This window comes from Tursiops truncatus, chromosome 10 (genome assembly GCF_011762595.2).
Source record: "Tursiops truncatus isolate mTurTru1 chromosome 10, mTurTru1.mat.Y, whole genome shotgun sequence".
Taxonomy (NCBI): domain Eukaryota; kingdom Metazoa; phylum Chordata; class Mammalia; order Artiodactyla; family Delphinidae; genus Tursiops; species Tursiops truncatus.
The window spans coordinates 71,062,781-71,076,863 of record NC_047043.1 but is presented as its reverse complement, the minus strand read 5'-3'; the positions used below and the strand labels follow the sequence as shown (position 1 = coordinate 71,076,863).

Genomic DNA, 14,083 nt, shown 5'->3' with positions numbered 1-14,083 from the left:
AGGTGGACTCTCAACCACTGCGCCACCAGGGAAGCCCGGGCCTACTTTTTTTAAATGGAGGAAATGGTCTGAACTTGCTTGTTCAAGGAGGGAATGGTTTTTTTTTTTCTTTTTTTTTTTTTTTTTTTTGAGGGAATGGTTTTTAATCTATACCTTCAGAAGTGAGGAGGCACAGGGAAATAAGATCAGCACTAAATTAACAGCTACAGCCTTTTTTCCCCCCCATACTACAGCCCAATGTACTTATCCCTCTTGGTAAAGTGGGATGATAATCTCTTTTCTCACTTTTTTCTGTGTCTTAAATTCAGTAAAGAACTACTAAGAGGACTTCATGGTGCTAAGCACAGATCTTCACAACTCCCCTCCAGGATAAATACTATAATTATCCCCATATTTCAGTGTCAGGCACTCTGACAGAGCAGAACCTGACCCCTACCCCATCTGCCTTGAAAAACCACGGATGGCACCTACTCTACTCTCACAGTTGGTACCCTTGCCTTACACCAGTCCTTAAGTAGAGCCTACTCACCTTAAGCCTGGCTGTGGCCACTGGAGAGGAGAAGGGAGCAACACTGCCTTCTACCCCTGGGTAAAATCAAGCTAGTCTCCTCCAACCTCCACCCTGGGACTTCTGCTTCTGCCATTTGCCTCTTCTCACCCTCAGCCCCTTCTTCTTGTGTGGTTTATCTCTTCGGGGCAAGGTTCTTGCCCTCCCAAAATGGTGGCTCTTACAAGATCCCTAGCAGGAAGTTACCTGGAAGTGGCATATAGGACTTAATTGGGGTAGAATGTTTGTGCTGAGCCAAATGTGCCTTGAGTGACACCACCTAATATGACTTAGAATTCTTTTGTACCACCCAAGGACCATTGCCTGGGGACAGTCTGGGCAGCTCAACTTTCTTAGTTTGGGAGTTCCCCCATAGGGAAATTCCTTTGCCCCTTTAAGAGTGTGAATTCCATTGTCTTGGGGCTTGATCACCAACCCCAAAGTCCCCTTTATCGCTTCTCCTCAAGTGTCTCTGAGATGCCTCATTGAAATCAGACACTCAATGGCCTTCTCTTTCCCTATGCCCTGGAACCTTGCTACATTTATACATTAATTATTTGATAGTGATGTAAGCAAATCCATTTTGAGCCAGTTGATAATTTATTGGAAATAAATTAAAAAGAGTTATGAAGTGGTACATCAGTTTTATTAATGGAAAATAAAATTCAATTTACAAAAGAAAATTACACAACTTTTCAGAAATGTATATCTTCTTCATAGTACTCTATCCTGTAGTAAAGAGCATGGGCCTTAGTGTTAGAGAGCTATGGATTTAAGCAGACCACTTTTGGACTCTGTACCCTTGGGCATTTACTTAACCTATCCGTACTTAACTGATAATGATGGCCACCTAATAGTGAATGGTAAAGATTACATGAGATAATGTTTGGAAAGCAGTTAGCATAATACTTGGCACATAGTAATTGCCTAATGTTAGCTATAATTGATATTATAGCTGAATGAAACTAATTATTTATTCTGAGAGTAATATGCGATCTTCAAAATCTATTCTCTTAGCTACCAAATGACTTTGACATTGAATCAGCACTACTCAAGTATCCCGTGAGATATGAAGAGAGCATGAATACTGTTTTAGTACAAGAAATGGAAAGATTTAACAAGTAAGGAGCTCTATACCCAGTTATTCAGAAGGCTACCAACCAAAGTTGATAAAAAGTTACACTGGTATTGAATTAAAAGTTTAAGAAAATATTATCAAAACTTGCCATTTCATTAGAGTTTTTCTCCTTTTTTAAAGTTGCATAATCTTCTGCCCCAGAAGGGAAGGTATCTTTTATAATGTAAAAATGGTGATGAAATAGAGATCTGCTTTTACTGGTTAAAAATTTTCATTAATCATAATTTCTCATCCACCTATTGCTCTTCTCCTCAGGAAGTGAAGATGGAATGAGCCTTATCTTGGTCTATGTGTAAATACATCTCTTGTCATTTTTCTGCCATTGACACATATACACCCCCCCATTTTCTTCCTGAGTCTATCTGGATTGACTAGGTACCCTAAAATAGCAAACAAATTATTTGCTTTGAATTTTTTTAAATAAATATATTTATTTATTTATTTATTTTTGGCTGTGTTGGGTCTTTGTTGCTGCACATGGGCTTTCCTCTAGTTGCCGCGAGCAGGGGCTACTCTTTGTTGTGGCGCGGGCCTCTCATTGTGGTGGCCTCTCTTTTTGAGAAGAACGGGCTGTAGGCTCATGGGCTTCAGTAGTTGTGGCAAGTGGGCTCAGTAGTTGTGGCACATGGGCTCAGTAGTTGTGGCTCGTGGGCCCTAAAGTTCAGGCTCACTAGTTGCGCTGCATGGGCTTAGTTGCTCCGCGGCATGTGAGATCTTCCCAGACCAGGGCTTGAACCTGTGATCCTTGCATTGGCAGGCAGATTCTTAACCACTCTACCACCAGGGAAGCCCCTGCTTTGAATTTTCAAATTGAATTTTCTACAGTTAAATACTGGCTTAAGGAATGGAGAATTGTTTTGGTTATGAATTTTCTAGTGTTTCCAAGTTTGTTTCAGTTTCCAGACTTTTTGAAATTTTAAAATGAAGCATATTAAAACACTATGATGCCTTAATTAATTTAGTAATTCTTATACAAATACCATATGTATTTACATATCATAACATACTCTCTCTCAGTTGCTTAGGCTTCTAGGCTAAAACCCTCACTTCAGGTATATTTATGGTGTTCTTAGCAGTTTGGGCCTCAGTGGGAAACAAAGTACTTGCAAGGGTATAAATGAATATACACTGTATGTTTTAATTCAGTGTTTCCAAAGTTTCAGCCATTGTATCGTACCTTTATAACTTTCTTCATATTTGCATGTCACCTATAACATTATTTACCTGATATTTTTTCTTAAATCATTCTCTGTTTAAATTTGCCTGGTCTTAAGCAATAATACCTTGAAAGCACCAATTTTGATATACAAGTTATATTATTTTCTATATTTAAAAATACATATGTAATAAATAAGATGAAAAATGTGCATCCAAGTATCACCTAAAATTACTTTATATTATCAAGTGGGAGGTGACCACACTTTGGGAATACACTCCCATAAAGCTGTGAATGGTATCCTGCTATTTCTTCTACTGGAAAGACTGTATGTTGGTATTTAGTATCATATATGTTGATGACACAATTTCTTTCCTTGCAGTTTAATTAAAACTATACGCAACACTCTACAGGACCTTGAAAAAGCTATTAAGGGCGTGGTTGTCATGGATTCTGCTTTGGAGGCACTCTCTGGCAGTCTGCTTGTTGGAAAGGTTCCAGAAATATGGGCCCGACGATCATACCCAAGTCTTAAACCCCTAGGAAGTTACATCACAGACTTTCTAGCCCGGCTGAACTTTTTACAGGTTAAAAATTATATATAATATATATATATTATAACGTATACATTATTTCATTTTTGGGGAGATACTAGAAGAGATACTAGAAATTGGCTGTGGTCACTTGAATGTCTCTGAGTTAGATGAAATGGATTAGTAGTTTCATGGTAATCTAATCAAAATTTTAGAATATTGAAAATTATACACATTTCAAAGTACTAGTAGAAAATTAAAATTTTATTTTACCCAAACCCAAGTAATATGTGACATTTATATTTTTGAAGATTCACAACTTGGTCTTGTGATTTTCCTACTGATGGTAAATCACAAAAAGAGCCTGAGGCTTGGATTTATCAATAATTGTCCATTATCTAGAAATCAGTGCTTCTTATCTCTTATCTCATAAAACCAGGGAAAAGATGGAGTGCTTTGAAATCTCTGAACGCTTCACCCTGCAATCTCACACATAAAGGATGTGTAAGGCAGCACACTCTTTTTCCTCCCCAACTCCTCTGCTTGCCCCCATCCTATGGTTGATGCTTATGTGAGGATAGTGGGTGGGGAGAGCCCCCAAAATACATTTTGGAAATTCACATAGGTATATGACCTCTCAGTGTTCAGTTGCCCTTTTATTATACAAACGCTTTATCTGTTTCACTATAGAAGCTAATAATAAAATAACCCTACTTGTGAAGATGTGGAGAGATAGGCTTTCTCATACATTGCTTTTTAATTTTTGCCAATCTGATAGGTCAAGCATATCTTTGTTTCAATTTGAGTTTCTTTGATTATTAGTGAGTCTGTGCTTCTTTTGGTATGTGTGTTTGCTGTTTGTGTTCTCTCCTGTGAATTGCCTATTCATCTCCTAGGCCAGTTTTTCATGGGACTATTTTTGTTTGTTTTAATCTTTTTATAAAATTTTTAAAGGTTACTTTCCATTTACAGTTATTACAAGATATTGGTTTTATTCCTCACATTGTACAATACATCCTTGAGCCTATCTTACACACAGTAGTTTGTGCTTCCCACTCCTCCACCCCTACATTGCACTCCCACACTGGTAACCACTAATTTTTTCTCTATATCTGTGAGTCTGCTTCTTTTTGCTGTATATACTAGTTTGTTGTATTTATTAGATTCCACATATAAGTGACATCATAAAGTATTTGTCTTTCTCTGTCTGACTTATTTCTCTTAGCATAACTTCCTCCAAGTCCACCCATGTTTCTTCAAATGGCAAAATTTCATTCTTTTTAATGGCCAAGTAGTATTCCATTGTATATATATACCACATCTACTTTATCCATTCATCTGCTGATGGACTCTTAGGCTGCTTCCATATATTACAATTGTAAATAAGGCTACTATGAACATTGGGGTGCATGTATCTTTTCAAATTAGTGTTGTTTTTTTCCCAATATATATCTGAGACTGGAATTGCTGGGTAATATGTTAGTTCTATTTTTAGTTAGTTGAGAAACCTCCATATTCCACAGTGCCTGCAACAAGTTAAATTCCCACCAACAGTGTACAAGTGTTCTTTTTTGTCCACATCCTTGCCAGCATTTGTTATTTGTGTTAATTTTGATGATAGCCATTCTGAGAGATGCAGGGCGATATCTCGTGTGTGTGTGTGTGTGTGTTTTAACATCTTTATTTGAGTATAATTGCTTTACAATCGTGTGTTAGTTTCTGCTTTATAACAAAGTGAATCAGCTATACATATACATATATCCTCATATCTCCTCCCTCTTGTGTCTCCCTCCCACCCTCCCTATCCCACCCCTCTAGATGGTCATAAAGCACCAAACTGATCTCCCTGTGCTCTATGGCTGCTTCCCACTAGCTATCTATTTTACATTTGGTAGTGTATATTGGTTGTACCTTCTCCCTTTTCATTTCTGATTTTATTGATTTGGGCCCACTCCCTTTTTTCCTTGATGAGTCTGGCTAAAGGTTTATCAATTTTGTTTATCTTTTCAAAAAAACAGCTTTTAATTTCATTGATTTTTTTCTATTTTATTTATTTATTGATTTTTTTCTATTTTAATTTCATTGATTTTTTTCTATTTTATTTCTATGTATTTATTTTTAGTCTCTATTTCATTTATTTTTGCTCTGACCTTTGTGATTTCTTTTCTTCTATTAACTCTGGGTTTTGTTTGTTCTTCTTTCTCTAGTTCCTTTAGGTGTAAGGTTAGGTTGTTTATTTGAGATTTTTCTTGTTTCCTGAGGTAAGCTTGTATCTCTATAAACTTCCCTCTTAGAACTCCTTTTGCTGCATCCCATAAATTTGGGATTGTTGTGTTTTCATTTGTCTCTAGGTGTTTTTTTATTTCCTCTTTGATTTGAATTGCCTCTTCATCTCCTAGGCCCATATTTCTTTGAAAATTTTTTTAAAAATTAATTTATAGGAGCTTTTTATGTAGATTATACATTTAACAAAAGAATCAGAATATAAGGGCTTTTTTTACATTTTTTTAAAAAATTTATTTATTTTTTGGCTGTGTTGGGTCTTCATTGCTGTGTGTGGGCTTTCTCTAGTTGGGCGAACAGGGGCTACTCTTCATTGCAGTGTGCAGGCTTCTTGTTGCAGTGGCTTCTCTTTTTGCAGATTACAGCCTCTAGGCACGCGGGCTTCAGTAGTTTCTGTCCCTTATCAAAAGTATCTGACATATAGTTAATTCCATCCTCCCCTTGACATAATCTTGCTTTTTTTCATTTCCTAAACTTTTCTGAAATTTTAATCGGAAGTGCTTACATTTCTCGTATACTGCTTTGTTCCTGAAGGGCCTTGAAGAGTCTTTAGCTTGGTCCCCTAGAGGGGTCCTGGTATGGTGCCAGCTGGAATAATATCCAGGACAAATTTCCTTTGTTGTTATTGTTAATATAAAGTTCATATCAAACTCTACTTTCCGAAATTGGCTTTCCCCTTGGAATCATTCTGTTTGAATGAGAAAGGAAAATCTCACTCATTATTGGGCATGTTTATCATCCTTCACCACAAATCTCTTCCCCTGAATGGATCTTCCCTATTGTTTTCTTACCCTTACAGAAGCTGCACAGTTTTCCCATCATCTTTCTCTCCCCTGGACTCTTGACTTTACCTCCTAATGATTCTTAGAGTTAACAAATTAAACAAATTGAGTCATCTGGAGTTTTTTCTTCTTTTCTCATTTCTCTCTCACTGTTCACCCTACTTACCTTCCCTTCCTCCTGCCTGTGCCTTTTTTTTTTTTTAAGCTTTTTGCACACTGGCTGGAATCTCAGATTAAATCTGGGATCCGACACTTAGTATCTGTGTGACTTTGAGCAAGATACTCATCTTTCTACACCCCAGTTTCCTCATCAGTAAAATGGGAGGAATAATTCCTAACTCACTGAATTATTTCGTGGACTAAATGAGATGATGCATGTAAATTACTTAGCGCCTACGGTGTGCACTAAGCGCTCAGTAAATGGTAGCTAATTCAGAGATTGTATGTAAGTAGCTGACCCAGACACTCATGACATTCTTGGCTAAATGAAGCCCTGGAGTGAGCAAGGGAACGTTCTATACACTTGCCTCTGGGTTTTTATAGCTTTCTTGTGCATGATACTAGTTCTGCTTGGTTTGTACCCTTGTCAAGCTCCATCTCTTTCTCTTCTTCTTCTTTACCTGACAGCTTGTACTGTTGCAACATCTCCAGCAGTGGTTTGTTCTCTTCTTCCCAGGGAGCAAAGCTGGCTTCTTCCCATAGTGTGCTGCTCACTCAGAGACAAAGTTCGTTTTGTTAATTCATCTGTTCATTCAAATGTGAATTGAGACCCACTTTGTCTAAAGCGCTTTGTTGCTGGATAAAGTTGCCAGGTTACCTTCAAGTTGCCAATAGTCTACAGGAAGATAATCTATGTATCTAAGAAAAAGCTAAGAGCAACATATAAGATGCTCTGGGAATTCAAAGAAGGGAGAGAGTTCTTTTACTTCGGAAAGCAGAGTTTGTTTATTGGATGAGGTAGCATTTGAGCTGGTCTAAATGATGAATGGTTTTGGACACTACAAATAAAGGAAGAGGACTTAAGAGACAGCTGTAGGATGAAAGGCACTATATCATTTAGGATTGATTCTGTTGTAAAAATTTTGACATAAGCAAAAATTAAGTTTGTTCCCTCATGTAATTGAAAAAGCCAGGGAGTAAAGTGACTCCAGGCAGCATTTGGCCTAGGGTGTAAATGTGGTTGCCTGATCCTGGCTTCTTGCACTTCTCTCGGCTCCAGTCTCTGTGGGTTAACTCCATTCTCAGTTAGGTTCTTGTCTGACGGTAGCAGGATAGCAACAGCAACTCTGGCCTTACATCCACAAAACTTCAAAGAGTTTAGAGTGAATCTTTTCCCCAAAAGTCCCAGCAAAAGTCTCTACATCCCTGGCTTTGATTGGGTCACATGTCCATTCCTGAATCAGTCACTATGACTGCAGGTATGATCAGCTAGGCATGAATGACATGCCCACTTCCAGAAGGTGCATTTCCACCACCAGAAGTGTTTCGATTGAAAGTGTAGGAGGGTTCATCCTCCAGAGAGATATAAGAGTAGTGCCACTTTAAGATAAGCAGAAAAAACAACAGATGTCCACCCAGTGCAGAGAAGAGACCACCAAAAGTACATTCTGATTAGAATGTAAGATTTTTAAAGGGGAACTAAAAGGGATGGATCTTTAAATACAATCTGGGGCCAGGTTGTGAAGCATCTTGAATAGGAGCCTAAGATGTTTTAGACTTTAATTTGGTAGGGTAGTAGTAGATTGCTGAAGAATTAAAGATGCTAAAACTTGATCTAAACCATGCATGGAGAAGTGTACTCTGGCAGCATCGTTATAGATGTACTGAGCAGACAGAGGGAAGAAACAAGAAGAGGTACACATGATACAGAAAGAAGGCCAGGATATCTAAACTGGAACAGGGATAGTGGATGTGGAGGCAGGGAGTTTAAGAGGATTAAGGAACTGGAACCAACACATGAAGGCTATAGTTAGACAATGCATAAGATATCTAAAGATGTTTGCTTTTTTTTTTTAATAAATTTATTTATTTTATTTATTTATTTTTGGCTGAGCCGGGTTTTCGTTGCTGCTTGCGGGCTTTCTCTAGTTGTGGCGAGCAGGGGCTATTCTTCATTGTGCGTGGGCTCCTCATTGCGGTGGCTTCTCTTGTTGAGGAACACGGGCTCTAGGTGTGCAGGCTTCAGTAGTTGTGGCTTGCAGGCTTTAGAGCGCAGGCTCAGTAGTTGTGGCACACGGGCTTAGTTGCTCTGCAGCATGTGAGATCTTCCCGGACCAGGGCTCGAACCCGTGTCCCCTGCATTGGCAGGCGGATTCTTAACCACTGCGCCACCGGGGAAGCCCCAAGATGGTTGCTTTTGAGTGGTATTTTTTTTTCTCTCTTTGGTTGAGTGGTATTAAGTAATGTAATAAACCCTCAAATAATTTACATTTGCCTTTTTGCAGAAGATTTGAATCTTTCAAATTTTGTTTTATTCAGGTTAATGTTAAGGTTAGTTTGAATTTTCCAAGAAGAGTAACTAGAAGGGATAAAAGGTAGCAGGGCCAAGATAGGTTGTGTGTTTGGTGTCAGGAAAGCGTCCTGTGATGGAAAGTGTGGGCAACATACACAAAAACCAGAATCAGGAATTGTATGTCAGGTGATTCTTAAGTTGAAAAATGAACATAATGCATTTTTTTTTCCTTTATAGGACTGGTATAATTCAGGAAAACCTCGTGTGTTTTGGCTCTCAGGTTTCTTTTTCACGCAAGCCTTTTTAACTGGAGCGATGCAGAATTATGCCAGAAAATATACCATCCCTATTGATTTACTAGGATATGAATTTGAGGTACAGTAAACTCCTTAAACTCCAGAGTATATCATTACATCAAAGGCATGTATTTAAGCAAGGAGGATATGGGGAATTCATATTTTTATAGCCCATTACAAACAATTCTACTTCTTTCCATTCTTTGTGTTCATGAAGAAAGTATATAATATTTGTCTTGCTATCTTTATGAGAGAATTTTTATATATCTCAATATTCAATTCAAATAATCTAATGCTGTTTTTCTATCTTAGCAAAAAATTAATATGAGGTACAGTAAAACCATATAAATATGTCAAAAGGAATCGTATTATATGTTTTTAGATTTACATTTTACTGAAAAAGTCTTACAGTTTAAGAAGCTATTATATGGTGGAGTTTCCCTGAATATGTTCTGAAGATTTAGCTACTGCTTTCTTTATGAGACAAAGTTGTCTAGGGAGGAAATCATTGCTAGTGTGTGCTTCTGCCTTCAGGTTATTTCTTCTGATACATCTGAGGGAACACCAGAAAATGGCGTTTATATCCACGGATTATATCTGGATGGAGCACGCTGGGACAGAACAAGGTCAGTAGTTTCAACTGCAAAGACCTATTCATTTGTAGTTGAATCATAGGTGAGATAAGCTGTCTGCTACCTTTCCCCCCTGCCATCCCCATCAACCAAAAGACTTCTTCTAGAGAATACGACAAGTAATAAATAATATCAGAATTCTTGCCATAAGTCATTACTCAGGCTCGGACAGTTAATGAGTGAGTAATTTCAGGTTCTGAACAATTTTGAGTTAATATTTCAATGGTCTTACTAGTAGAAAAGTTAGTTGAAATTATTTTCCTTCTTCTGTTTTATAACAGTTACGTTCTGTTTGGTAATGTGTAGGAGCACCTCAGTTTCAAACAGTTTACAGTAAAGTTCCCATTTCTCCTGGTGAATGGAAAACTGTTTCTTGCATTTTGATGACATAATAAGTACATATTTTAAATAAATACTGAATTTCCAGCTTAGGAAACTAAACAGTGCATATGTGTGTATATATATATTTATATACACACAGAGAGACATATGAGAAAGGGAAAGATTATTTCCCTTGAAGCCCTGCTCTTTAACAATCCATTACTAAGCATAATCTTCTATTTCCAGACTCAGGGTTACACTTTGCTCTCAAGGGAGGGTTAAAGCCCAAGGCAGGGAAAGTCACTTAAGGAGCATGAAGGTGGTTTTACAGAGATGGTTCTAAGACAGTGATATGAGGAGACTTAGCTGCACATAGTTCATTTGATTATCTCTCTTTTCATTTTCATCATTCTGCTGACATTTCTCTTAACTTACGTTTCCTTATATATGTATTCATCTTTTCATCCCTTTCTTCCCTCCTCTTGCAAGCAAACAAGCAAGCAAAGAAACAAACAATGTAGCATAGGGAAAATAAACCACATTTTCTAGATAGATCTGTGTTTGAATCCTCATGCTGGCATTTAAGAGCTGTGTTACTGTGAGAAAAGTACTCAATCTCTCTGAGCTTCCTTCCACTCTTCATCTCTGAAATAGGATTAGAAATGGGGACAAGACTATTGGGAAGGTTAAATGTGAGCATAGTGTCTGCCTCATGGACAGTGCTTTTAAAATGGCAGGAATTGATATTTGTCCACTGTTTGACACATTGCCTTTCCATATTTTTCTTCTGTTTCTCTCGATTCTTCATTGCTTCTTCCTTGGTTTTGTTTGGTTTTGTTTTTACATTTCTTTTCCTGCATATCTCTGGTCCTCTCTTGTATTAAAAGCCAATAGCTAAGTAGCAATTTCTAAGATGCAAATTTTATTTTATTTCTAATAAACATCTGTCAATTTCTCTTCACAGCGGATTGCTTGCCGAACAATACCCCAAACTTCTGTTTGACCTGATGCCCATAATATGGATAAAACCAAGTAAATATATTTCTAACAGAACTTTGTAGAGTTTTAGGAACGATAATGATAGATATTATAACTGCTTCCCCAAATAAGTCTCTGTTCAAACCTATTAAGATTTTGTTCAATTATAGTAAATAGTGACTTAATGTTTACAATGGAAATATATTGTTCCGCCTTTTTGGGTTGCATTTATATTATTTTAGGAATATTATTCTGCCTCTTTTTGCTCTTATCCCATGGGATATAATGTTTCCTTTGCCCCTCCGCTACACTTCTCCTTTTTCAGTCTAGAGCTTCCCATCAATATTTTGATTCTGAAGTGCCTTTGCATACCTCTCAGAGACACAAATAGGCTTGACACAGTCTCCAGCTAATGACTAGAGTTTTCTGGCTATAAGAAACTCCTAGGCCTAGGAGCCAGCCAGGTACCCCAAGGTACAGATGTTGCAAGCCACACGGGGTGGAGGCCAATTTTGCCCCCTTGGGTAACCTACTTGTTCCTTCCCTCCTTCTGCAATCATCATTTCCCCACCAAATCTGAACAATTGAAGCTCATTCTTTTGTTTTTTCTTTCTTCTCTATTTTTTAATTCTCAAATAACTATAAATGAAAAATTTATAAATTACCCAATCACCACTCAACCCATTAAGCATTTTTTATTATTAAAGCAGTTCATTTATAACTATGACAAATGTGGCCTCAGTTTAGAAAGATTCCTAATATCTCATATCTGGCTTTTCAAGGATTGTGTATAGATTCTTTCTGTGAGTAGGTAAGAGTTGGTATATTTTTCTTAGTAATAACCTGCTGAAAAAAAATAGTAACTTCAGCTTCTAATTTATGGATTTCTTGTATTAGAGCTCTAAGCAGCTGTGTTTCTCTTTCTGCATCTCCTCCATTACCTATGCTGTATTTTATTCCTTCTTCCCTAATTTCTCCTTCTCTCCCAAGTCCTCTTGAGTGTTTTCATACCTGCTAAGTGATCAGGTCTTTAAAATCAATTCCTGTCCTCCAGACCTAGAATCATGCACCATATGAAATCATTTACCTTGTTTCACAACCATAATTATATGCCAGCTGTAAAAACACAACAATAATAACTTTAAAATGTTCAATATCATAATCATGATCTTAGATTTAGTACTGGTCATTTTATTACAAGATAAATAGTTGTTCTTTTAGTACCAGTGGCTGTTTTCCTTTTATCAAATGAATATATTTCCTTTTTCTTCAAGCTAAAAAGTCTGAGATTGTGAAGTCGAATGCTTATGTCTGTCCTCTTTACAAGACAAGTGAACGTAAAGGAACTCTTTCCACCACAGGACATTCGACTAATTTTGTCATTGCAATGCTGTTGAAAACAGACCAACCCACTCAACACTGGATCAAACGTGGGGTTGCTCTGCTTTGTCAGTTGGATGACTAAATTGGACAAATTAAGAAAACATCTGAAAGAAGTTAAAAAAAATTGCCTTCACTTACTTGAAAATATATATATTATAAAACCCAAGTATCTTGGTGTAATTCTTTTAAATGATCTTTGTGAGTGGTCTTTGCATTGTTCTCCTCCCTGATGTACCAGTCTCACTTGGAGCACAGCCTTCCACACGGACTCTCAAGATCACAGACATCTGTGGAAGAAAAATGTGAAAAGAAATGTGGAAAATCTTTGAAACTTTTATTTAGTTCCTCTTTTTAGTTTGATATATATGTGAAAAACAGATTTAGGAAGACTGGATAAAATTTAACTAATATCAGAAATTATCTGTTTCACAAGTGTTAAGTCATTTCATCAGCTTCAGTAATAATTTCCACTCACCTATGTGAAGTGATTATACACAAACATTTCAAATACAAAAATAAATAAATTGTAAATAAGGAAAATGTTGAAACAATTTCAGAATGAAACCCCTTTCTTCATACTTTTAAAACATTAGTTCCATTTCTCACAGTACCCCTGTGACAAGGAAAGGAAACGCAAAGCGGTGAATTGACATGCAAAGGCAGTGAGATGACTGGAGGGAAATCCTACACACTTGAGGTGGTATCATGCTTCTTGGCATCTGCTTCATATTTAATTGGAAATACCAGGTGGGCGCTTTGTTATTTTTAGTAGTTATTATTCTTATTATTTAGTATGCACTTAACGTATTAGTGTATATTAACAATTTTTAAACATTTCAACAAAACAAAATTATAGTCAAAATTTTACTACCATGTTTTTATTATCTTATTTTATTATCTTTTATTCCTTCCTTAGGATTCCCTGGACATTTTAGGCCACAGCTGTGTAATCCAAAGAAAATGTAGGTGCAGCATCCCAGTGAATCAGGACCATTGGGACAGTCACTTTTGATAATTCAGTCAGTGCAAAATGTTTGGCCTCTCTTAAGTAGAAAATTGATTCTGGTTTGTAGTGTCTATGTGTATGAGCCCTAAGAGAACGAATTCACTTCACATGGCCAACCCCCTGCAAAAGCATTTTATTCCAGGAATAGAATGTTTAATCTTTTAAATTTAATGAATACAGCAGTGAAAAAAAGAGGTCATGTTTTCAAACAGAGCTAAACCACATATAAAAAACAGGGAGAATGTGCCAGACTGTCTTATGATCAAGTATTTATAGTAAAGCTATTAATGGAATGGTCACTACATGGGAGTGGAGATCCTAAATATAAATGAAAATTCTGATGTGCTAATCCTTAACAGTGAAAACTTCAGTGCTGTCCTAAAGGATATAATAAAAGGTAAAAAGTCTTTGGTATGTGATCAAACCTATTCTATGCTAAAACTGAAATGTTCTTTTAATACCTTTGAGATGTTGCCTAGTAAAATATACCGGGGTTTTTTTCCCCACTATTCCTGTTACATTTATGAGAATATATTTATTCCTATAACATGTTTATTTTTAGTATTTACTAACTAA

At 36.8% G+C, this 14,083-nt stretch overlaps 1 protein-coding gene across 1 annotated transcript in view; it reads left to right on the top strand.

Annotated features, from left to right (window-relative positions):
- Nucleotides 1–12,822, top strand: part of DNAH12 (dynein axonemal heavy chain 12) — a 229,604-nt gene extending 216,782 nt beyond the window's left edge. The window contains exons 70-75 of the mRNA XM_073811265.1: nucleotides 1,565–1,668; nucleotides 3,224–3,428; nucleotides 9,129–9,266; nucleotides 9,722–9,813; nucleotides 11,105–11,172; nucleotides 12,393–12,822. Of these exons, the coding sequence (XP_073667366.1) occupies nucleotides 1,565–1,668; nucleotides 3,224–3,428; nucleotides 9,129–9,266; nucleotides 9,722–9,813; nucleotides 11,105–11,172; nucleotides 12,393–12,583 (798 nt within the window). The 3' untranslated portion in view covers nucleotides 12,584–12,822. The remainder of the gene's footprint in view (nucleotides 1–1,564; nucleotides 1,669–3,223; nucleotides 3,429–9,128; nucleotides 9,267–9,721; nucleotides 9,814–11,104; nucleotides 11,173–12,392) is intronic.
- The last annotated feature ends 1,261 nt before the right edge of the window (nucleotides 12,823–14,083 follow it).